Raw genomic sequence first — 24,161 nt, forward strand, 5'->3', positions numbered from 1 at the left:
CACAACTTGAACCCAAACCCCCAGAGGACACGACCACCTCACCAGCTTGCAGGTGGCTGCCTAGATACACTTGCTCCCACCCGACCCTTCTGCAGCCTGCAGGCTCCTTAAAGGTGCGGCTGGGTCTTCTGCGTGCTGAGCCCCTGAGCCCCTGCTCCAGGCCCTTGCACAAAACTGGCACCCCGTCACTGCATGCCGATTGGAATCAGCTCACAGGGTTGTTGCTACGTGGAGTCTGAGGGCCCAGAAGGTTCCCATGGTGGGCGGGGCCCTGTCTGAAGTTCCCAGGCTGCTGAAGCTACAGGCCCCACTTTGCTATAGGTCCGCCCTGGCAGGGGGGTGCAAGCTAGAACCATAAACGCAATTTCCTAGGAAGAATGTGGTCAGGAGGCCGCCAAGCTCCAGAGACAGGACTGCTCAGGAACCACACTCTGCCCCTAGGCCAGCCCACATCTGCCCTTGCACCCCACAGCCTGAGTGCTGGGGGGCCAGGTGGCCCACTTCCAAGTGCACACGAGAGGAGCACCAGCCCCCTGGGGCCACCGGGCATTGGACGTGTGGCCAGTCCCACTAGGATGTGTAGTAACCATAACACACGTCCTGTACATGGAAACTTGGTATACTGAAAACGAGCACATGTCCCTACTAATGACTGACTTCTACTGATTGCATGTTGAAATGATACCATTTTGGATACACTGAGTTAAACAAAAGATGTTATTAATTTCACCTATTCATTTCTTCTTTTTAACTGTGGCTACTAGCAAGTTGAGACCTGGACCATAAAGAAGGCTGAGTGCCAAAGAATTGATGCCTTCAAACTGTGGTGCTGGAGGAGACTCTTGAGAGTCCCCTGGACTGCAAGGAGATCCAACCAGTCCATCCTAAAGGAAATCAGCCCTGAATATTCATTGGAAGGACTGATGCTGAAGCTGAAGCTCCAATACTTTGGCCACCTGATACGAAGAGCTGATTCCCTGGAAAAGACCCTGATGTTGGGAAAGATTGAGGGCAGGAGGAGAAGGGGACAACAGAGGATGAGAAGGTTGGATGGCATCACTGACTCAATGGACATGAGCTTGAGCAAACTCTGGGACACGGTGAAGGACAGGGAAGCCTGGCATGCTGCAGTTCATGGGGTGGCAAAGAGTCAGACACGACTGAGCGACTGAACAACAATAACCAGAAATTCTAAAATTTGAAATAATTTAAAAACTTAAAACAACGGCTCATATTCTGTTTCCACTGCATGGAGCTGAGATTCAGTTACAACCTCTAAAATGGATAAGATGTGTTGATCTCACAGGGCTGTCTTGAGGAGAACATTCGATGGGTGAGTTTCTCCTGCAAACCTGCTCCCACCTCACCTGCCCAGAGTCAGCAGGTAACCCACAAGCACCCGCCCTCCCCACCCTCCATTCCAGCCTCCCGGCCCCCCTCAGGCCTCCTAGCAGCCTGCTGCTTCCTTCTCTGGGCTGCCCATCAGGCTAATGGTAAAACTTCAGGGTCACAAGCAGTAACAAGTCAAAGAAATACCAGTGATGACAGGGGTGACCACATTGATCCGGGGCCAGCACCTCTGGAGGGTGTCTGTGCACCCAGCCGGCTCCAGGTGCCCCCAGAATTTCAAAGCGCACAGTGCACAGCAGAGGTCACAGAGGCCCAGAGAAGGACAGTGACGCACCTAGGGCCCCCCAGCTGGCGAGAGTTACCCCGCCATGCCTCGCCAGGTCCAGAATCCACCTTTCCACCGCCCACTGGCCTAGGTGTAGGGGAGGATGTGGGCACAGTGTTTGCTCACGGGCTCCCTGCGTGCATCATACTGAAGTTCTGCTGTTTCTGCTGAGCGATACAATCAACCTCGCATTGTTTCAGACGCCATGTCCCTCCTCTCACCAAACAGTTAATGCTGCATAATCAGCCTACCTCAGCTGAAATGCTCACCCCCAACATGCTCCTGCCCGGGCTGGTTCTAAACCCAACAAAAAAGGGTCTTTTCTGTTGCTGGCTCCCCAGCCTGCATACTTGTTCTGTTTCTATCTGCCATCAATTCTTGGAAACTTCCATTGTTCAAGACTGTTCCAGATTAATGTGAGATGGAACTTCTCCAGGTGGATTAGGCCTGTTTAAAGCTTGTCCCAACTACCGAGGGGTTGTGGGAGGGTGTGCGGGCCCAAAGGTGGACCCAACGTCTGCGAGACTGGACACGGCCCTGGGTCCCAGCGGGGACCCGTCCTTCCAGAGGGGACACGCGACGGGAGAAGACCCAGGAGGCCCATGAGGGCCCCTGCCCTGGTCTTGGGACCTTCCCGGGGTGCCCACGTGAGAAAGGGGCAGACAAGGAATCAGGGTGATGGGGCGAGGAGAGCCCCTTATGTGAGTGTGAGCACAGCCCCTGCCTGGTTGGGCCATCAGCACAGCAAACCCTCAAGGTCACCTTGCACCTTGTTCGCCAAGTCATTTCAGGAAGGGGTTTGCCGGGAACCTCCCTTCCGGGACACAGAAGGCCCGTTTCTCAGGCCCCTTCTCCCCACATCCAGGCCTGCCCACTGTTTCAGAGGGTGAGTGAGACTCCAGGAGGGACGGGAGAGGAGTGGCCAGGGGCCTGTGTCCAGGACAGCCTGGCTGAGGGTCAGAGGGCAGGCCGGCCAGGCCCGGGGCTGGGGCAAGTGCAGGGCTGGCTGCCACGCCCGCCCTTCCCAGGAGATGAGTCACTCTGGGGATGAGGGGGTAGCGATGGCCAAGGGCTGAGAGATCCCCCAGCAAATCTCAGGAACAGGTAACGAAGGCTCTGCTTCGGGTGCTAAGAGGATGCTTTCAGACTGGGGATGTGTCCACCTGCAGGACCTCCCCTGGGCACGGCTGAACCAGACCGAGGGCCTGTCTCCCGTGTGCTCCAGCCCCGCACTGAGAAGGATATGGATCCCAATACTGTGGAAGGACCACAACAGCTGCGTTGCGGTCCTCGGGCAGAGTGGAAACAGCCTCCGAGGGAGGCCCTGGTGCTGAAACCTCGGTGCCCTGGTTTTCCAGCCAGAAAACTCACAACTCGAGAAAGACAAAGCTGGGACATTCCTGGTGGTCCAGTGGTTAAGACTCTGTGTTTCCAATCAGGGGACGAGGGTTCGATCCCTGGTTGGGGAACTAAGATTCCACACTCACCATGGTCACTTTTGTATCAGCTGTTGAGAAAGGGGGTGGATAATATGCAAGTGATTTAACACCGACTCGACAGACGTGACTTGGAGCAAACTCCCAAAGAGTTTGCCCCTTTCGGCTGCATGGTACGGGCAAAAGTAAAAAAAGAAAGAAATGCAAAGCCTGTCTGCCCAAGGGCTGGGAGGATGAGTCTGTTGAGACGGGATGACATCAGAACATCGAGGTTCCTCCATCCTTGTGTGAGCCTAGTGGATTAGACAAGCAACAGCCATGCTTCCTGAGAAAGTCCTGAGGCCCTGGCCATACGTCACCACCCCCACCCCACCTGCAGGGAACCCAAAGCCTAGCCTGGGTCCCGGCCTCACCCAGGGCCCTGGCTGGCAAGGGCTGGCAGGACCCACCCTTGGCAGGGGCCCTTTGGGGAGGTCTTGCCCACGGGTCATGGGGGCTGAAGAGTGACCAGGGCACCCATCAGTGGTCTCCCAACTCGGAAGGTGAGCAGGCAGCCCACACTCAATTTTCTTCCCTGAAGAGGAAGGAGAGGAACCCTCCTGGGTGGATAAAGGACCACACCCCAGGAGCGGGTGGGTGGCGGTGGTGGTGGGTCAGAACAATGAACTCCCTCCTATTCCTGCTACGGACATAGGCCAGTCTGATGAGGACAGCAGACCTGGCTCCCCAGGGCCTCAGCCAGGCTGGTGGGTGAAGATGTAAGAGCTTAAGGCGTCCCCCCATCCGGTCACCTCCTCGGGGTTGGGGGGCCTCCCCATCCCTCCAACCGGAGGCAGCCCCTTCCACCTCCTCTCTCCCACCTGGCGTTCCAAACCACACCAGCCTGCTCAAGCTGCTTGGCAGCACGCATTGCCATCGGAAATTATCTTGCCTATCGTGTGCTGGCTTATTGTTTTCGCTCAGTCGTGTCCGACTCTTTGCGACCCCACGGACCGCGGCACGCCAGGCTCCTCTGTCCTCCACCGTCTCTGGGAGTTTGCTCAAACTCATGTCCAGGGAGTCCGCGCTAAGTTGCTTGTGTCTTATCCACCCCCTTTCTTGACAGTAGCTGATACAAGTGATACGGTGTGCGTCTTGCAGAAAACGCCCCTGGACTTCATCCTGAGTGCCAGGCGCCCAGCAGTTCCCCAGGGAAGCGTCTCTGAGTGCAGACAAGGGTGGTGCAGAGTGAAGAAGAGGACGGGGCAGGCCCCTAGCTCCCGTGGCCGAGGACGCCAATGGTACCGATGGCACAGGGCTTGCCTGGGTCTGCACAGTCTGCCCACGGCCAGGCCCTAGGATGACGAGCCCCTCTGCCCCACACCAAGGGTCAGCTCCAGGCCCTCTCCCATTCTGCACTCTGCCCCAGGGGAGGGGCTCTGCCATCTGCGCCCCCCGCCAGAGGCTGTGCCCACGGGCGGGCTGGGGGAGCCCTCAAGGCTGGAGGAGGCGCATCACTTCACCTGCTTCCTGCGGCCGCCTCTGCTCCTCACCCCTCGGGAGCGTCTGGTCCATGCACAGCACTTGCTTCCAGTTTGCAGCTTTTCCAACATTCACGGAACCCACTTCATGGCCCTCCCGTCCTCAGCCCCAGTGGGCCTGCGGACCCCACTGCTGAGCCCCACCCTCCCAAGGGCAGCCCCTCCCACTGTGGCCCTCTCCCCTCCTCGGTCTTCAGGAACCTGCCTAACCATCATCCACACCAAACTCTCCAACTCATGGGGTGGTTTCCGCCCCCTGCAGAGGGTCCCAGCTAATCCAGGCAGCCTGGCACATTCCCCAGGCACAGGGCTCTGGAAAGGAAACAGCTGCAGCGCTCCCCGCCCCCCAACCCCCACCACAGTCACCACCCAGTCAACGGAGATTAAACGCAGGACAGGCCCCTGCACTGTTTCAGGGAAGGGGGCTGGGCCTGGTGGCCTTCAGTGACATATGACGATGTGAGCTCACTGCTACTGCTCACAGATGAAGCTCGTGGTGATTCGTTATATTTTGGAACCAACCATTCCTTTTGTTTTCCAAGGCAGGGGAAAAAAAAAAAAGCCACCCTTCTCCCTCCCCAGAAGGAATTATCCAAGAGTTCTACTATGCCTAACTTTCAAAGGAGGCATTGTTAATCTTCTCGCCATAAATAGGCAATTAACACCCACTCCCGAGTCCAGGCAAAACCCAGTTCCTGCGAGCTCGGGGACACAGCGCAGGACTAGCCCTCTTGCATGGCATTCGCTTTCTGAAGTTCTCGACGGGGGCCTGAGGCTGCAAGAAGAGGGCAGGAACTCAGGACCACTGATTCCACAAAAATTTTAGAGGGAGTCTAGGTCGATGCCATGTTTGAGGACAATCGAGGACTGTTACTGAAGGGCCTAACTTCATCCGACCCGAGTCCGCACGTAAGCCAGCAGCCTGTACAGGATGAAGCCACGGGCAGGCGGCAGGCACGTCGGCTCGTAATTAATCACGTCCGTCTCAGGGACATGGCTCCCTGCTTCCTGGTCTCTGGCCCTCCTGGGGGCTGACCCACCGGCTCACCGAGGGCGTGGAGCGCCTTCCCGGGGGGCGTGACCCTGACATCCCCGATGAGGAGCCAGGAATAGGACGGGAACGCTGGAATGCTTCCGGGTTTCTGTCAAGCAGCCCCTTCCCCTGCATCCTTCCAGGCTGCGTGGGGCTCCCTGGGCTGTTAGTAGGTTCTCATTTTCCAGAGATGCCGCCCCAGCCAATGTAAACAGACCCAATGTGGCACCCCTGAGATGCGACCCAGCAGGACGAGCCTGCAGGGGTGCAGGCATGACCTCCTGTGGCCCCGAGTTGTCCAGCCGAGTCCAGGAGAGAAGACCCAGATTCAAGTGGACAAGACCAGGGACCCTTCAGCAAAGGAGATGGAGGCTGGAGGCAGGGGTGACGGGAAGGGTAGGAACCGAGCTCCCGGGGACGGCAGAGGGAGCCTGATGCGTAAAAGGTAGGGGGCAGGATGGCTCCAAGGTCACGTGTGGAAACAAAGCAAATCACAGGGATCAGCTACCCGTCACTGCTACCGAGGGAAGATCACGGAGAAATACAGGCAAAGCGAGGGCTCTATGCGGGATAACACGAGGGCCTTACCGCCAGCCAACTCTGAATGCAGCAGCTTAAGGAACGTTATCGTTGGGGATTAAGGTGATGGATACTCAGCCCCCTGAGTGAGGTCTGTGACCACGGTGACTTGGACGCTAATGCAAGATCGATCCCCTGGCTGGGCCTGCTGGCCGTACCTCTGGGATGTTTGCACCCCTTACAAGGAGGCGTGTCTCCAAGCTGGTCCACACTGGCATGCCTGTCAACAGCCGGCCCCACTCCTAAGTCCACGCTGCTCCCTGCCACCAGGAGCTTGGGGACGGGGGGCTGTTACTCCCCTGCTTAAAACTCTCTAAGGCTCCCCTCACAGCACTCAGAGTAAAAGACAAGCATCTTCAGAGGACCTACCAAGAAGGCCCCCCTAGGCTCCGGTCCCCTGCCCACCTGGTCCTGCTCCGGGCACTCTGGGCTTCTCCCCGCCCCTTCCTGACTCCAACCTTTGCACACACACTTCTGCTAGTAGCCCCTGTGAGCACAGCGGCAGGGCCGCCTCACGGCTTACGGCCCTGCTCACATGATTCCAAGGCACTGAGAGAACATGCTGGAAGCCGGGCCCCTTTAAACACCCCCCGAGACAGCCCAGCACGTGCAGTAACCTGGACAGGGCGCTGACACCATGCCGCGCCGGGCTCCTGGTCGTTCACTTGCTGCCCAACACAGGGCTTGGGCCACTGAGCAGGGACCGCCGTGTGTAGGAAGCTCCCTGGGAAATGCCCAGCACCATGTGTGAGACGTTTTCCGGATGTTTCTCACCAAGCGGGATGGGGAGATGTCCTCGGATGTGCTTTCCACCTGCCCACAGGCTCTGGCCTCCTGAGGGCGGGGCGGCCACCTCCGCACCTGGCACCGGAGCGGGGACCCGGCGAGGCGAGGGCACCCAGAGCTCATCTGGCTCGTCTGGGCCCCTGGCTTATGCAGCGGGCCGCCCCCCAACTCCTGCGAACCCCCTAGAGCTTTGTCGCCTCAAACACCCTTCGGCTCAGCGAGGCTCTTGATTAAAGCATGGAAAATCACCAAGTGGCATTAGAGGCTGCCTCCCTGGCATGTCCCCAGTTGAACTCCTTCTATTTTTCTTTTCCCCGGGAGATCAAAGCTATTGTGTCAACACTCGGCCCTGATCCGAGTGACCTTAAGCAGATTGCTTATGCAACCTGGTGGCTGTGCCTGGGGACACAGGAGGGATCCAGGGGGTTTCCTCAAATTCTGAGAATCCCTTTGGGGTTTTTTTGGAGAGAAAAGAACTGCGGTGTTTCAGAGAGGAAAGAGGACTAGAGAGAGCCGAAACTGGTTGCCCTGGCCTCTCCCTGTTCCAGGCCGCGGGGTCACAGCACCCCTGTGCCAGGGGTGGCGAGCCTCGCTCTCGTCTGGAGGCAGGCTGCGGGGAGCGGCTCCGCTGTTACAGCATCGTCCTGGCTGGACCCACACCACCAGAGTCCCATCCAAACCCATGGGAAACGGAACAGTCATTCCCATGCTTTCCAGACACCAAAACGGAGGCTTACAGAGGTGACCCGCCCAAGGGCACCAAGAGCTCAAACAAGGGACAGAATGGGGAGCCAAGCACCCCCTGACCCCAGAGCTCCTAGCTTCATCTCCATGGCCTCTGCGTCCATGAGCGTGAGCCACTGGGGAAGGGCGCTTGGGGGCAGATTGCGCCACAGGAAGAGCCCCGAACCTGGCCTTCCCAGCCTCCTCCAGAGAGCCACGTGGCTTTCGGCAACTCACCAACTCTCTCCTGACTCTCAGCAAGGAATGGACAAGGGCAGAGGTGGAGAATCAGCTAGCAGTGGCTGCAAAGACCGCTGCGGGGGAAGATTCTAGATGGCCTGTAAGTTCAACCGGAGGGACAGCTTGCCTGGCCGGCGATGCCCGTCCTGGGCACAGCAGGAGTTGCCACCCTGGGCATCCATCATTCTGACAGCCTGGGTCTCAAGGGACCTTTTCCTCTGTTCAGGCCCAGCCTGTTCCCTCATCAGAAGCAACCATTGCTATGCATCCACAGTGGGTTTTGGCTTGGCTTTTTAAAAAAAATTTTGGCCATGCCACGCGGCTGGCAGGATCTTAGCTCCCTGACCAGGGATTGAACCTGGGCCATGGCAGAGAAAGCACCAAGTCCTAACCACCGACTGCCAGGGAGTTCCCAAGCCTTTCCTCTTATTTAGCGTTTATTTCATCTCAGTTGGAATCCCAGGGCTTCCCATGACTGTTCCTCTAAGATCTTCGCACCTGTCTGCATCCCCCATTGTAGAGGGCGACCCACCTCTGAATTCCTCTGCCTGCCGTCTGCAGGGTTCCCCAGGCTGTCAGGAAGGGTGCTGAGGGTGCAACGTGGCAGGAAGCTGGAGCCGGGGAGGTGGCCGCCCCTGGCAGAGGGGGACAGAGGGCCATAAAGGCCTGGGCAACCCGGCCTGGGCCCAGGGACCCTGCCAAGAGAAAGCCCAGCTGGCCTGCAGCTGCCGGGCGGCCCGAGCAAGAAGGGAGTGCGGCAGGTGGGGTGAGGGCCACCCCGTGGGAAACGAGGTCCCACCACACACAGAAGAGGGGCAGGGGGCCAGCCAGGAGCTGCCTTGCCCAGGGACCTTGCCAGCAGAGTGGCACGAGCTATAGACGAGCCTCTGAGATGACCCTTCGGGCAACTTCCCGCATCAAGCCCTCCCCCGTCAGAGCCCACGCGGCCCTGGCCAACCCGCCCTCCTGGACCCGTCTGCGGGCCCCGGCTCTCAGCATAGCTTCCAACTCAGGCTTCTTTCTTACCCCAAACTGCCCCCTGGCCAGCTTTCACAGGCCCCTCCAACATCTGCTAACACAACAGTTGCTGCCTGTTCAGAGGCCTGTGCTGGGAGGTGCGGGCCCACAGCATGTGGGCAGCTGCGATCAATCAAACCTCTGTTCCAACCCCCGGACCCCTCCTCGCAAGCGTCTCCCTTCTGTCGGAGGCACTGTGAGAAATACAACTTGTTGCTCTTTCAAGATGACCAGCTTGGACTTAAAAAACACGGCAGGGCCTGTGACACCCACCCAGGGCACAGCGTTCGGTGGGTCATCTTTAACTGTTGCTTTTAAATGCCAACCCCGCTCCCGGATTCTTGCCTGGAGAATCCCATGGACAGAGGAGCCTGACACGCCATGGTCCGTGGGGTCGCAGAACGTCAGACACGACTGAAGCGACTTACGCACGCTCGCATACCTGATCCAGGTCTGAGTGGCCGTGCGGAGCCCAGGGCTTGCTGGGGGGTCAACCAATGCTGGGCGGTCAGACCAAGTTTCAAAAAATGCAGGCGCTAATAATCCTGTCAGTGAAAGTCCCGCTAATACACAACTCACATGTTCAGGCTGGGCTCTGCCTTCCTTGGCACACGCTGCCATTTTGCAAAAGGGAAGCTGAGGCTTCATATGAAACACCAGGCTGCAAGGGCCCGAGGAAAGCGGCTCAGGGAGGTCGAGGAAAGGGTCAGACCTGGCATGGCTGCCTCCGAGCCTCTCGCTCTGTGGACGGAGCGGCTGCAGTTGCAGTTCCAGGGAGAGAGGGCCTTTCGGGGCCAGGTCCTTGCGTCATCCGCCCCCCAGGGCCTCCTCCCCGCAGTCACCCTCCCCTACTCGGGACCAGCTCCCCCGCCCGAGAGCGGGGCATGCAGGTTTTAAGCAGCAGAGACACGTGGATATGTATGGCTGAGTCACTCTGCCATGCGCAGGAGACGAGCACAACGCTGTTAATTGGTAACACTCCAATGCAAAATCAAAAGTTAAAAAAATTATATTCAGAATTTAAAAAAAAAAGAAGCAGTAAAGACAATTTGAAAGCAGTTGCTAACCACCCCGCCCCACCCCCACCCCACCACTGTGGGAGCCGAGCCACCGTTGCCGCCAGCTGGACCGCTGTGCCTGCACCCTGGCTGGGTGGGCAGGGGCGCCTGGCAGGCTCCCGCAGTCCCCTCCATCCTGGTTCCCCGGGTGACAGACGTGAGACAAGGGTGCTCGCGCCAACCAGCCTCCTCGGGCAGGTGGAGATTCGGATTCTGCCCCATCTCACGACCCCTGGCCCCCCGGGCAGAGCCCACTACAAGCGGAACACAGCCGCAGGCCAGGCCTCCTTCCCGTTTCCAGAAGCCAAGGATAAGGCAAGAAGAGGAACTGACGAGGAGTGAGTGGCCAGGACTGAAAACAGAAGGAAAGAGATGGACGAATGAAGAGGGGAGTCTGCAGAACATCACCCTCAGGGCCTGCTTCTGCCCCTGGAGATGCCCAGAGCGAGCCCTGGGCCCCCCACCATGACGACGGTCAGCATCCGTCAGCTCCCCGGCGGTGGGGGCGGGGGGCAGAGCACGGGGGATGTACATGTAAACGGAATCACACACGCATGTCAACAGATAATCAGACACACACAGACCTTTATACGCAGACCTCCATACATAAGCTACACACATACATATACACACACAGACACATGGACACATCTACTCAACACACTTAAACATGTGCACACACGTGATTTCCTGTTCCTCCCAGCAGTCCTACGTTGATGGCGGGGGTCGGCACAGTATTTATCTGCTATACAGAGATGTGAAGCACTTTTTCCAGGGCCACCAGCCTTCTGCCCCACCTCTGAGGCTGTCTGATTTATCAACGTCCCCCGTCCAGCCAAGTGAGGACCTAAAGGGGAATACCGTGCTCCAGAAGGGCCTGTTTCCAGGGGTACCCCGGCCCGAGATCACACCTACCCTCATGCCCCAGGCTTCCAGCTGAGAGCTTGCCCCTCGGAGTGGGGCCCACCCACGGCTCCCTGGCTCCCTGTGGGCATGAGGCAGCCCCGGACCTCAGAATGTTTGGTCTCTCCGCCCGCCTGCCTCTCTCGGGGTCTCTCCCTGGTCCTTTTTCCACCGGCAGTCTGGAGAGGCTCCGGGGTGCCCCTGGGGGCTTACACACAGACCCTGGGGAAGGTCCCAGCCCCGGTCAGCGCCGCTGGGTTGGGGGAGGCCACGGCTTCTCAGAGCTGCCCGTCATCCCAGAGGTCCAACCTCTGGGGCCACCAGCCTTCTGCCCCATTCGCTTTGCACCTGCAGACCGAGTCTCTCAAGCACCTGGGCCCAGAGCCCACGCACACAGGGGCTCCTGGAGGACGGAGCTCACCTGGAACCCTTCCTACCAGGTAGACAAACGTACAAACCAAGATCCAAAACCCACGAGAGGGTCTGAGGTCCAGCGGACAGACTGCCAGCAGGACATGCGGAGTAGCGATGACCCTTGGCACAGGACGCCCTCCCCGGTGGCTACTGATGCGGTAAGCCCATGCGGAGGACAGAGTCTGGGGGCAGGAAGTCCCGCGCCAGCGACACCGGCTCACAGGGTACCAGGCACAGGGGTCCTACATGCTCCAGACTGCATCCAAGGCTCTTCAGATGCACAGAGGTGGCCCTGGGCCTGGCGTTTTGAGGTTCCCAGAGGAGCAAGGCCCACTTTCCAGGGCCATGAATCATCCGGTGGGGGAGTCGAAGCAGGCGCCACCCGATGGGAAGAGGGCTGGCCGGGTCCAGAGGCTTGGTGGCGGGGGCGGCTCAGGCCCATCCATCTCCAGGCCTCTGGCTGCAGCCCTTAGGCCCACATGCCTCCCAGGGGCCCCTTCTCTGCTTTCCCTGGACTCTGCCCTCCCCAGGCCCTGGCTGGGGAAAGACAGGCGGACAGAGGGCAGCCTCCTCAGGATCTTGGAGGCCTGCCTGGAGCCGATGAAGCAATCTATACATCTGGGCACGGCCCCACCAAACAATGTATTTTTAAACGGTTTCTCCCCAAGTGAGGGCGGGAAATGTCTCCGACGATGCCCATGGTGTTATTCCAACTTGTGGCCAGTAAAATATAATAACACATGTACATTGTTTTTATTACCTATCTAGCTTATTAGCTAATAAAATAAGCTCAGCATTAAAAATTTAACTGAAGCCGTTTTATCACACCCAGAACTCGTGGCTCTGGATTTTCTTCAGAAGATTTTCTTTGCCCAAATCTGTCACCTTTCCAGCATTTTTACCTATTTACATTTCTCCAGGAAGGAAAATTCCACTTGCCTGTCCAACCTGAATGAATGTGTTAGATCGCTGACCAGCTCAGACTCACCTGGAGCAGCGATGGGGAGGAAGGGAAAGCAGCGATGGGAGGGCTGGGGGCGGGGGTCCCGTGGGGTCCTCCCCTCGGGTCCTCTCCAGGCGACCCCCACGGGCACAGAGAAAGGCAGGCACCACCCGTTGGTCCAGAGCCAGGGCCTGGGCTCTTGGACAAAGGTGGCCAGAAAGAGTGGACCTGGGGGCCAGGTGGGGGCTCTGGACCTGAGACACCTGCCTCTCTTCTTTTTTGGGGTGGGGACCTGTAGGTTGGGACGGAGGACTAAGGGAGAAAGGAGGAAATGCCATCAACAGAAGCTGTATTTTTCATTCTCAGCTGAAAAGAGGCCTGGAGAAAAGGCAGTGCTGGCCACTGAAGGAAGGCCATGAGGCCCGCCTGGAAAGGAGTGGACACGTCAAGCCTGCCTGTCTGGACGTGGCCACATGCTCCCGAGCAAGGCCAACCTCTCACCACCGAGCTGGTCTCCATTCACTCAAGCCCAGCCGCGACTGAAGCTCAGACAATAAGACTAGAAAAGACGGCCCTGAGCACCCAAGGGCCCCCCGGACCCAGAACCCACCGTACGCATCCGTCCTCGAGGGGCCAGCCCTGCTCCTGGGGATCTGACCCTCGGGACTCCCCAATGCAGGCAGCTCTCAGGCTTGGAGGCTGTTCTGATGATGGTGCATTAACTCCAAGTTCAGCTCACTCAAACCAACACCCGAGACCAAGCATGAGCGAGGGCGGCCAGAGCCCCAAGACAGAGGATGACGCGCGAGTGACAGGGCGCGTGGCCAGAGGCCACACCTCCAGGGGCAGCGAGGGTGAGTGCCGTTTCTTGCTGGACGCACGCTTTCGGCAGCTCACTCACAAGAGTACGTGCCTCCCCCGCCCCCCAGCCCCTGTCGTCTCATCCTCTGAAACCGTCACTCACCGCCCTGACCTCGGGATCAGCATGATCTGAGTGACGCTGAACCCCGCCTGTGCGAGCGGTTCCTACAGCAGCTGTGGGGACAGGGGCTCCTGGGGGAGGCCCCTGAGAAGGGCCAGGAGGGGACCCCCAGCGTCTGTGAGGCTGCGCCTGCCTCTTCCTGGCTCTCTGCTCCTGCACAGCCAGCACTGCTAGTGCCGGGAGAGAGCGTTTCTGTTTTGAAATGGCAATGGCTTTAAGGGTGGGGGGTGGGGGGCTTGATTTCATTTTTCACAGTATCAGATTTTAAGAACGAGGGAATGAACCAGCTTCCCGGGCCTCTTCGATGCGGGCACCCTGCCCTTGCCCGGGCTGGACCGGGATCCAGGGAGGCTCCGAGACACCCCTGGTGGCTTCTGCAGCGCCTCCTCAGGGCAGGGTATTCTTACCTGTGCCATCTTGGCAAGATCCAGGGAGGGCCTCTGCTCCTGTGCCTCCTCGGGGCGCCGCCGCTTGATGCCCACCTTCTTGTCATTAAGGACGCAGGGCTGGGAGCGGCTGCGGGCCAGCCCGCCCGAGCGCCTGGCCGGCTCTGGCGTCGAGGCGGGGGTGCTGCTGGCGGAGGGCGGGCAGTACTCCGCAAAGGAGAACTGCTCATGCGAGCAGGACAGGGAGCGCTGCATATCCAGCCGGCCGCCGCCCACAGGGCTCGCCGCGGGGCCCCAGAGGTCGCCTGCCTGTCCGCAGGTGGCCGGGCCCAGCACCCCCGGGCCGGGCGGGCCGCCGGGCCGCGGGTGGAGTCCCGCCGGGTCGTAGGGCGAGGACAGCGTGCTGGCGCGGGACGGGAGGCTGAAGCTGGAGCTCCGCTGCATGGTGCCGAAGCCGTTGGAGTAACGCTGCACGCTGCCCCCGCTGTAGCAGCGCCTCTTCTCCACCGGCGTCCAGACTTTGGACCCCAAGGGCCTCCACGACGTCCGGCAGCTGGCCATCTCGTCTGAGAAGGACAGTGACCGGCACTGGCGCTTGCTGGGGGGCGCGGACGGGTGTCCGTTGTGGTCACTGAGGCTGAGGTCTTTGATCAGGTTGGTGACCGCGCAGGTGGTGGCCGCCTCCCGGTGCCACAGGGCGCTGTCCTGGCACTTGTCCGGCAGGCACTCCCAGATGCTGGCGCTCGGCTGGTCGATCTGAAGGGGGCACTTCCTGTCCAGGTCTCGCCATCTGTCATTTTCTGGTTTGGAAATGACAAAAAAAGAGAGAAACGGGGCTTTGAGAAGGGCCTTCACGCCGGTCCTCTCTCGCCTCACCGAGAACCCGTTTTAAACAGGAGGTTAGAGACAGAAAGGCCCTTAAAAAAGCCATCCAGTCTGGCCTCGCTTTACAGATGAGAAACTGAGGCTCAGAGGGACGGACGTGAGTCCCCCAAGGTGCTGAGTCAGACGCAGGGCAGCCCCACGACTCCTGACACGGTTTTCTTTCCAACATACTGCACGGCCTCCAGCGCTAAGTCACTTCAGTCATATCCGACTCTTTGCCACCCCATGGACCTCTAGCCCACCAGGCTCCTCTGTCCCTGGGATTCTCCAGGCAAGAATACGGAGGAGCATTGCCATGCCCTCTTCCAGGAGGTCTTCCCGATCCAGGGATGGAACCCATGTCTCCTGCAGCTCCTGCACTGCAGGTGGATTCTATACCACTGAGCCACTGGGGAAGCCCTAGCCTCCCAGGACAGTTTGAAGCACTACTGTTCACCCCAGAGGCCTCTCATCCTCTAGAAGCGAAACCGACTTGCCCGGCCTCCACCCTGGCCGGCAGCAGAGCACAGATAACGTGTCTGCTACGTTCCATCTCAGGGCTCTCTGCTCTGGGGCTGGGACTCGACGGCCTGGGGGAAGACCACGACCAAAGGTGAGTGTGTCGGGACCCCCAGAGTGGCTGGTGGCTGGAGGTGCTGCCAGGTTAGTTGACCTGAGTTCCCTCTTTAAAACGAAGGCAGACAATAGAAACTGGATATTTTATTGATTTACATCCCCTCGACCAAAAGGCTCCACAGCTAACCACAACAACAGCTGCCAATCACTGAGGACTTTGCTTTTGCTCACTTGCTAAAATCTAGGACAAGGTTGCTAAAGTCCGTAGAATCAAGTTTTGGGCTGCAAAGAGAACTAAGTGGAAATTTAAACCTGCGTATTGGGGTCTCTCCTTGAACGCACAAACAAGCCAACCCTGCTAGGAACTGTGTGTTGTTTTTCTGCTGTGGAATCAGGCCCTGTGCTGAGAATCTGAGGAGCTCAAAGACAAATCTGACACAGTTAATAAAACAAAAACAGAGTTAAGAAATACGCTGTGCTGCTGGGAATCGACGTGTTAACATGTTTCTGGTTTTCTCTAATCTCCACATCTTCATAAACTCCGCAAATGTGAATACAGAGAAAAGTATGGTTTGAGTCAGTCAGTTGGTAGAAGTAAAACCTGAAATGACAGTCAGCAGGTATTTCACGCGCGCTGATTCTCAGCACGGCAGACAACTACTGTGCAAGCCCCGTGGGTGGTGGGTGTAACCAGTGTGTCCTGCCTGGCTACCATCGCTGCCCAGATGGGGAGACCCAGGCTCGCGGAGGTGCGGTAAGTGGCTCCGAAGCCACAGCTAACAGCTGAAGAGATGCAAACCCAGGCTGGCCCGACCCAAAGCCCTCTGCTCTCTTCACTACACCGGGCACTGAGGCAGCCGCAGGGGAATCCCGCCTCGGCCCTGCCCTCAAGGAGTCTACCAGTCATGCAAGGTCAGCCATCGCTCAGAAACCTGTGACATCACCTACGGGAGTGCAGCAAGAACTGGAAGACCATCTCCTCTACCAGGGGCCACTCCTCAAAGGGCCTGAGAGACACACCCGAGGCAGGCACTGAGCCCATGGTGAATGTCACGACCAGCAGCTACTTGTGGGGGAGCGTCACGAGCCAGAGGAAAAGCCAAAGGGGTTCAACGTGTGCTCTTTCCTTGAGGGCCCCTGACGCAGCCACGGGACTTGGAGCCTGAGGGGCTGGGACCCGGGGCAGGGGACATGCATAAGTTGTCCAGAGGCTGTTCCCATGTGTCGGGGGGGCCATGGTCCTTAGAAGCTGGAGATGCAGGAGAGAGACCTGCCTCGTCAGGCCAGCCGGGAACGAAGTAGGACTGATGCTAACTGTCCAACTCATCTCACCTCCGAAATGTGCCTGGGCCCTGGCGCACGGCCAGTCTTGATACGTGTCTCTTTAAGCCAATCTGACAGAGCATTACCAAAATTTACCTTTTTGCAAACAGCATTTACTTTGTTCCAAACGGGCTTCCCAGGTGGTGCTAGTGGTAAAGAACCCACATGCCCATGCAGGAGACATAAAGAGAAGTAGGTTCGATCCCTGGGTCAGAAAGATCCCCTGGAGAAGGAAATAGTAACTCACTCCAGTATTCTTGCCTGGAGAATTCCCTGGACAAAGGAGCCTGGAGGGCTGTAGTTCACAGGATCACAAAGAGTTGGATGCACCTGAAGCGACTTAGTATGCATGCATTGTTCAAAACAGGTCTTCATTATACACTATTCCTCAAGTAGTCACCATTCTTTTAAAAGAGGTTCAATTTGACATTTATCAGCAGTTGAAAGTTCAGTAAACTAACAGTAAAATTTAAAAACAACAACAACAAAAAAAAAAACTAACATTGACTGAGTCACAACCATCTCAGATTGAGAAGAAAACTTATCCTCCAAAAAAGGTGGAGATTTATGTATGATGATGTTCTTCAAAATGACATGCTGCTGCTGCTAAGTCACTTCAGTCGTGTCCGACTCGGTTCAACCGCATAGATGGCAGCCCACCAGGCTCCCCCGTCCCTGGGATTCTCCAGGCAAGAACACTGGAGTGGGTTGCCATTTCCTTCTCCAATGCATGAAAGTGAAGAGTGAAAGTGAAGTCGCTCAGTCGTGCCTGACTCCTAGCGACCCCATGGACTGCAGCCCACCAGGCTCCTCCGTCCATGGGGTTTTCCAGGCAAGAGCACTGGAGTGGGCGCCAGTGCCTTCTCCAATGCATGAAAGTGAAGAGTGAAAGGGAAGTCACTCAGTCCTGTCCGACCCTTAGCGACCCCTTGGACTGCAGCCCACCAGGCTCCTCCGTCCATGGGGTTCTCCAGGCGAGAGCACTGGAGTGGGCGCCAGCGCCTTCTCCGCAAGATGACACGAGTGATGGCAGAATGATAAATACAGCTAAAAAGGGCCTACGGGGAAGAGGGGTGTTAAATCCAGCATCAAGGAATAACATGGACATGAAAAAAGCCGTTTCAAAGAATATTAACGATGTGGGGAAATGTTAATAATGTAATACTAGACATAAAGAAAGAGGACATAAAACCATAGAGATAGCGTGACTCCTCTTTAGTAAAACACATACGTTATATGGGAAGATAAAAAGGAAAACAAGCCAACATGTTCACAGTCAAATGGCAGAGAGCTAGTTGATTTTTCTCCTTTTTGTTTCTTGGAGTTTCTACATTTCGTTAAGTACAAATATGTGGAGGGCCAGGGCCTAGGACCCCCATCCTCCTCTGGGTTCGCTCCTTCAGTCTTTCAGGAAGTCCTCGCCGAACAACGCTTGCCACAGACTTCTCTGAGGTGCCCGGTGGGCCAGTGGCCAGCTAAGCAAGGAACCAAGGAGCCGACCAAGGGCGGTGAAGGCTCCAAGATGGCGCCACCATGGCCCCGACTTGAGGAGCCGGGAGCCCGCAAGAGACGGTCTCTCTCGCAGGCCCTGGGAGACCCAGGAAGTCAAGGAGAGGGATTCTGTCCTCAGAAGATACCACTTTCTGCTCCCTTTTTACCTCACTGTCCTGGAACTTTCCCATCTCTGGGAAACCATGAGAAAAGGGGATGGCAGAGGAGCCAGTTAGGCACTGACATTCTGTCTCTCTGGCTCAGCAGGGCCCTTTGCTCTGCAGTGACCACCTGTGATCTCGCTGCTTCCTGACTGGACCCCTTGGGGCTCCCTAGTCCAGTCCCATCTCCTCTCTCTCTCTCCAGAGAACTTTCTGAGGCTCCCACGGGTTCACGGTCCGTCCCCTGCAGCAGCTTCCTGCGGCAAACACTCCAGCCTGGCGTCCAGGCTCCGTCTGCGCGTGGTCTCCCCAGGAGGCCCACGCTGCAGGTGCCAAACCTCCCTTCACGGCACAAGTCAGACAGGAATCAGGGAGACCAAAGCATTCCTTGAAAACCCCTGAAACAGCCCTCGAGGCCCACTCCTTCTGGTTTCACGTCCACAGCCCTGAAGAGCCCATAAAACTACAGCTCATTAGAGCGATGGCAGGAATGAGCGCGACTAGCGTCTACGTACAGAGGGGTGTGCACACGATTTTTGTGGTTGTTGCTGTTTTGTTATTTATTTTTGGCTGTGCTGGGTCTTCACTGCAGTGTGCGGGCTCAGCAATCGTGGCGCATGGGGCTCAGCTGCCCTGTGGCACGTGGGACCTTAGTTCCCCGACCAGGGATCGAACCCGTGTCCCCTGCACTGGAAGGTGGATTCTTAACCGCTAGACCACCAGGGAAGTCCCCTATATGATTTGTTTTGAGGTTAACTCTCAAATCGCCAGTGGGAACCAGGGTTGGGTGGCTAACTCGAACGCGTTCCTACCCACCTTCAGGAACTACTCCTGTTTTAAAGAGGAAGCCTCTACAGGACCTTAACACATAAAACGTCTCTTGCAGGGAGGATTCACAGAATCAGTTCTCAACTCAGTCCACTGGTTAAATGAGGGTGCAATGTGACCACGGTGGATCTGCAGCTCCTCCGCCAAGGGAGAAGAGACCCAGGATGTTATTCTCCTGTCTGTATCCTCCCGCCAGCCTCTTACTCCCCATCGAAGAGCCAACGCGCACATCGCCTCCTCTGCAGGTCCACCCCTTCCCACACAAGCCTATGGGCACCCGCAGTGCCTCGCCTAGACCTTCAGTCACGTGTCTCGCAGTAACTGAGCCTTCGTTATCTGCTTATGTGTCTGTTTCGTCTGCTGAGCTACAAGTTCCAGAGGGCGGTCCCGGCCTGACATTCCTGCGCCCAGCACAGGGCTTGGCACACAGCAGACCTCAGCCGGTGCGGGGTGGAGGGAGGGAAGGGTGATACAGAGCAGATAAACACTACACAGCACACCGTGGGTGTTCACGTGGTCTCGCTTATCCCTTGCCCTTGGCACAGGTAACCAGCCGTCCCTTGGCCAAGCAGGTCCGACCTGGGCTGTACCATGAATTCCCCACCCCACTGGGGCCAGAGATGGTCGTGTATGGAACTGACCGGGACAGTGGCTGGCCCAGCAGTGGCCATGTCACTTTGAAAACACAAAGCCCTGCCTGATTTGAGCTCTTGCTACTGTGTGTCAACACCAGCCAGGTGGCTACTTGTTCTGTCTGCGGAGCAGATAATATTTTAATTGTTTCTATCTTTATCACTTCAAGAAGTACAACATAAAGAAAAGTAAAAACAATCGAGGCTATGTTTAGCCCGTGTGTTTTCCCCCTTTGCTCAGGGAACAGAAGGCGATTTGCTGGGTCAGGTCACCAAACAAAAGAAACAGGAATAGAAGCTAATTTTTAATGGCAAACCGCCCTGAGCGCTGGGCACGCTGTCACGTTGTACAGAAGGCCTCGGTAAGGCTCCAAGGAGAGGATACCGGACGCCCCCGCCCCTCCATTCAACACCGTCTCTGCACAAACAACCGTAACCCTTTCAACAGTGACGATGGCTGTGGCCACGAGGAGTCTACTGAGCTGGAGGACTTGGTGTGGTGGGAAGGCTGTGGACCTGGGTTCGAGCCCCAGCTCTGCAAGTGACTTCACCTCTCTGAGTCTCGGCTACTTCATCTATAGAACGAGGAGACTGATTGTAACCTCTGCACAGAGCTACCCTGAGAATGGAACCGTCGCCTCGCAGGCCACAGGACGGGCTCACGAGACAGCAGCGTGGCCGTGACGACAACACTGGAGGCGACTCGGGTAGCTGAGCCCCAGACCTCCCGCGTGGGGTGTGTCTGGAACGAGGACTTGGGTGTTCTCAAAGAGCGGTTTTGGGAGCACCAGAGGGGTGTCTGCTGGGGATGTTAATATGCAGATTCCTAGGCCCAGTCCCTGCCGTGATACACAGAATCTCTCGGAGCAGGAACCTGCCTTTTAATAAACTCCTCGGGTTATTTTCACGTGAAGTGGCTGAGAACCACTGTTCGAGACTGCAGGCTGCACAGGGACCTGGGTGTCTTTCAAACATCTCCATGGAGGCCCAGTCAGACCATCCAGCCACACCAGGAAGCTTCTGCAGGGTGGACCATGCCGGTCTCCACAAGCCTGCATTCAGAACATCACTGAACGCTGGCTTTGTTTGGGGCAACAACAGAAAGCAGAATTATGGAGAAGGATGACTCTGCCTTTAGAGTATGTTGAGGTCCCCTTTTCACAGGATGGGGGTGGGGACACCAAGTTGCACAGCGTGTTCTGGATGGAGAGCCAGTGCGAAAGGCCTGAGAGGCCGACCGTTCACGTGACGGGACTAATGGGAGGCCCCCCACCCCGCAAGACGTGCCATGGCCTGCAGCTTCTCAGGGAAGGTCCGAGTACCAAGCCCCCAGCGGACACGGTAAGGGCCAAGGACAGTGGCCCCGGCTGCTGAGGTTCTCGATGGCCCCATGACTTGCAACCCTCAGGGACAGCTCAGGTTTCTCCATCTCCCTGCTGGGCCAATCTTCACAAGTTTGAGGTTTATACATGGGAGTGGGTGTGTGGGTGTGTGTGCAGGATACACACGCCCGGGGCTTTTTCTACAGAGGGTGGGGGCCAACCACACAAACACACAAATCACACAAGCCGTCTTGCTCCCTCACAGACGGACTGGACCAGATGGCCTCCAGGGGACCTTCCCAAGCTAAGGCTCCACAACCGAGCCTGAGGTGTCTGGGAAGCACAGAAGAAGCTGATGGCCACACCTAGGGGACAGAACTCAGATACTCCCCGCTCCCAGCAATGTGTACACACACTCACAGGCTTTGGTCTGGAGATCCCTTGACTGGGGAGGGCAGAGGCTGCTGGGTGCATGGATCTCCAAGCTCAGAGAAAGAAAACACCCAGAGGAACACAAATAGCATGTGACCTCAAATGTTCTTGTTTCCATTTCTGCCCTTAAACTTGGAGGGAAATTCCCAGGGCGCCTAGAATCTTAGTGGACTACAAGCCTTCATATTATGTTCACAAGATAGCCTTGGATATCTTCACGCCGTGTTTGGAGGCCGCTCTATGGTGACATAACCACAACAGAATGTGGTTTCTAGAAGAGGTTAGACACCTGAAGCACAGACCCAAGACACGGAAGGCTCTTGCAGCCGCTCGGGCCGAGCGAGCCGGCCTCAGTCGGATTGGGGCCGGCTGACTCATTCTCGGATTTCACACCTGTCTGCTTGTGCTGACACCAGCCTCCCCTCCCCTGGCCTGGGGGCTGGGGCTGTGTTAACCTGGCCTCCGGGCTGCAAGGACTCTCTGCCTGATCTAGGGCAGGGGAGCAGCTCACCAGCCCTTTCAGTGGGAACTCCGTGTCTTTCTGGAGCCCGCTTTATTACATCGGTCTTACGAAAAGAGCACAGGTGGAAACGCACACACGGGACAGTGGCATGAGCGAGCCCACACGGCACCGTGTGCTTTTAAATGGACTCCGGAGCCCCTGGCCCATGGGAGCACCTCTTTCCCTGAGTCACCAGGATGGAGACTCAACACAGGGCTGGGCCAGAAAAGGCTCCTGGGCTTTGCCTGCCCAAACCTCAGCCTCTGGCGATGCCCACCTTCACCTGCAATAAATCAGAGAATGTCTGTGCATCTTAGGTTCAGGGACAACACAGGATGCCAAGCACCTCAGCCCAGGGCCGGAGGATGAGGGGCCAGGATGGCTGGAGACAATGCTCCCCTGGCCCCACCCAGGGAAGGCTAGCTGGAAGGGTACTGGGAAGACGTCTGACAGGCTGGTGGGTACAGGGGGTTCCTGGGGTCCTGCCGTCACCAGCCAGGTGAGGGTGGCCCATGGCAGCGGCCACTGCTTGTGGGGGGGCTCTTTCTCTTACAGAAAGAGGCCCAGTGGGGATCCCCAGACAGTGAAGGGGTACAAACCCCTCCCAACTGGGTACTGGGAGGGTGGGCTGGTCTCCCATCTGTAGGCGGAAGCATGGGCTGGGGCCCTGTGACAGCTCTTCCTGCCTTGAATGGACCTCCTGCTGCACCCCAACCCCAGAAGTCTGTAGGAAAAAGCTAGTATTCACATGGCGGGACGTCCCCTGGGCGCCCCAGTGGTTGAGACTCTTGTGCTTCCCCTGCAGGGGTCATACAGCTCCATTCCTGCTCGGGGAACCAAGATCCCACACATGGTGCACAGCGTGGGCCAAAGATGAAACAAACAGAAAAAGACGAGGGCCACGAAATCTCCCAAGCGACACAGCGGTCTGTTCCATCCATTGCCTTCGGATTCCCACCCTGGCTGCGTGTTTGCACAGGGCATGGGCCATGGGCAGGAGCCAGGGACTCAACTCCAAACCCACCTGCGCAGCAAAGCTGGGCACCGTGACACAGAGCAGGAAACTGGCCACTGCAAGAGCTCTTCAGGAAACTGTCAATATAGCTGCATTAATTGTCAATTAGCTAACCCCCCCCCCACACCCACCTCAGTGGGATCCTTACTGAAGTTGAGGGAAAGCCTCAGTGCATACCCCAAGCACAGCTCTCATCTCGCAGGGCAGCAGAGCGCTCCCCCACGTGACGGCTGGGGAGACCAACTCCAGGACAGGATGGCCTCGTGTCTCGCCTAGGGACATGTCGCTTGCCAACAGCAGTCTGCAATCCCAAGGCCATGCTCCCGCAGCGGGGCCAGGCTACCTCCTAACGACCGTCTCTCCACTTGGAAGCGGCCTGGAGAGGCACCACATGGGTGGGGGTGGGGGGTGCCCACAGCCAGTCTGGCAGCTGCCGTTCCCCGCCCTCTGGCACCTCTGGGGCTCCCTCGCCCGTCCCACCATGTCAGGCCAGCCTGGGTGAGAAGGCGGCCCGGGAGGCTCCCTTTGCAACCATCAATGGCCATCATGTGCCAGCTACACTTTGTACCTACATCCCATCCTGTACCTTATACCAGAAACGTCTGAAACCTAAGTGGTGAAAGGAAAGACTGAAAGCACTCTGCGTGGACAGACCTCACGCCATGTTAGAGATGGGCAAGCCACACCGATGACTACAGTCAATAAGAGTAGTCCTTATCAGCTACGTTTTTAAAAATCAATCCTAGGCACTCTTTATGGATTTTTGTACTAGCCTATTTTGGCTAATAATCAGTTCTTATAGAAGGCCCTGGGTCCAAGGATGATGTGCAGTGTGGCTATCTCAGAGAGACTGAAAAAGCGGCAGAGACCAGAAATTCTGGCTTTGTTATCACTGCGGCTCATTTCATTTCAGTTGTGTTCCGTTTGCTCTTGGAAACCTGAAACGCTCAACCTCCGAATGCTGGCTTTTTCCCCGCTTGCTGCAATCACAGCCCACTTTCAGCAACAAATGGTGGGAGGGTGAAAAGACCAAAAGCTCCCCGACCTCAAAGTGCAGTCTCTTCCTCTGTGCAGCTCAGCACAGCCCACTGGGGCACCCTGTAGAAACTAATGCAGGGGTGCCCCCAGGAGCAAGCCTTCTGTGTACAGAGCAGACTTTAACAGCGAGTAATTAAACATGGAAAGTAAGGGCTTATAATTAAAATGCTGACAAATCTGAACCACAGTGGCACAAGGAGGGCTGCTATAATATTTTTACAATTCCTTTTTATACATAATGTATGATCCTTCTGCTCAAGTTTCCTCTATGTTCTTTGCCTG

At 57.2% G+C, this 24,161-nt stretch overlaps 1 protein-coding gene and 1 long non-coding RNA gene across 2 annotated transcripts in view; one reads left to right on the top strand and one right to left on the bottom strand.

Moving 5' to 3' along the window:
- FAM53B (family with sequence similarity 53 member B) overlaps positions 1-24,161 on the bottom strand; it is a 79,339-nt gene that overhangs the window by 41,761 nt on the left and 13,417 nt on the right. Inside the window, exon 3 of the mRNA XM_019988729.2 lies at positions 13,717-14,495. Within this exon, the coding sequence (XP_019844288.2) occupies positions 13,717-14,495 (779 nt within the window). The remainder of the gene's footprint in view (positions 1-13,716; positions 14,496-24,161) is intronic.
- Positions 7,963-13,332, top strand: LOC139180005 (uncharacterized). Its single transcript, XR_011564328.1, has 2 exons — positions 7,963-11,542; positions 12,694-13,332. It is a non-coding gene; the product is annotated as an uncharacterized lncRNA (long non-coding RNA).

The sequence above is a fragment of the Bos indicus genome, chromosome 26 (genome assembly GCF_029378745.1).
Source record: "Bos indicus isolate NIAB-ARS_2022 breed Sahiwal x Tharparkar chromosome 26, NIAB-ARS_B.indTharparkar_mat_pri_1.0, whole genome shotgun sequence".
Lineage (NCBI taxonomy): Eukaryota > Metazoa > Chordata > Mammalia > Artiodactyla > Bovidae > Bos > Bos indicus.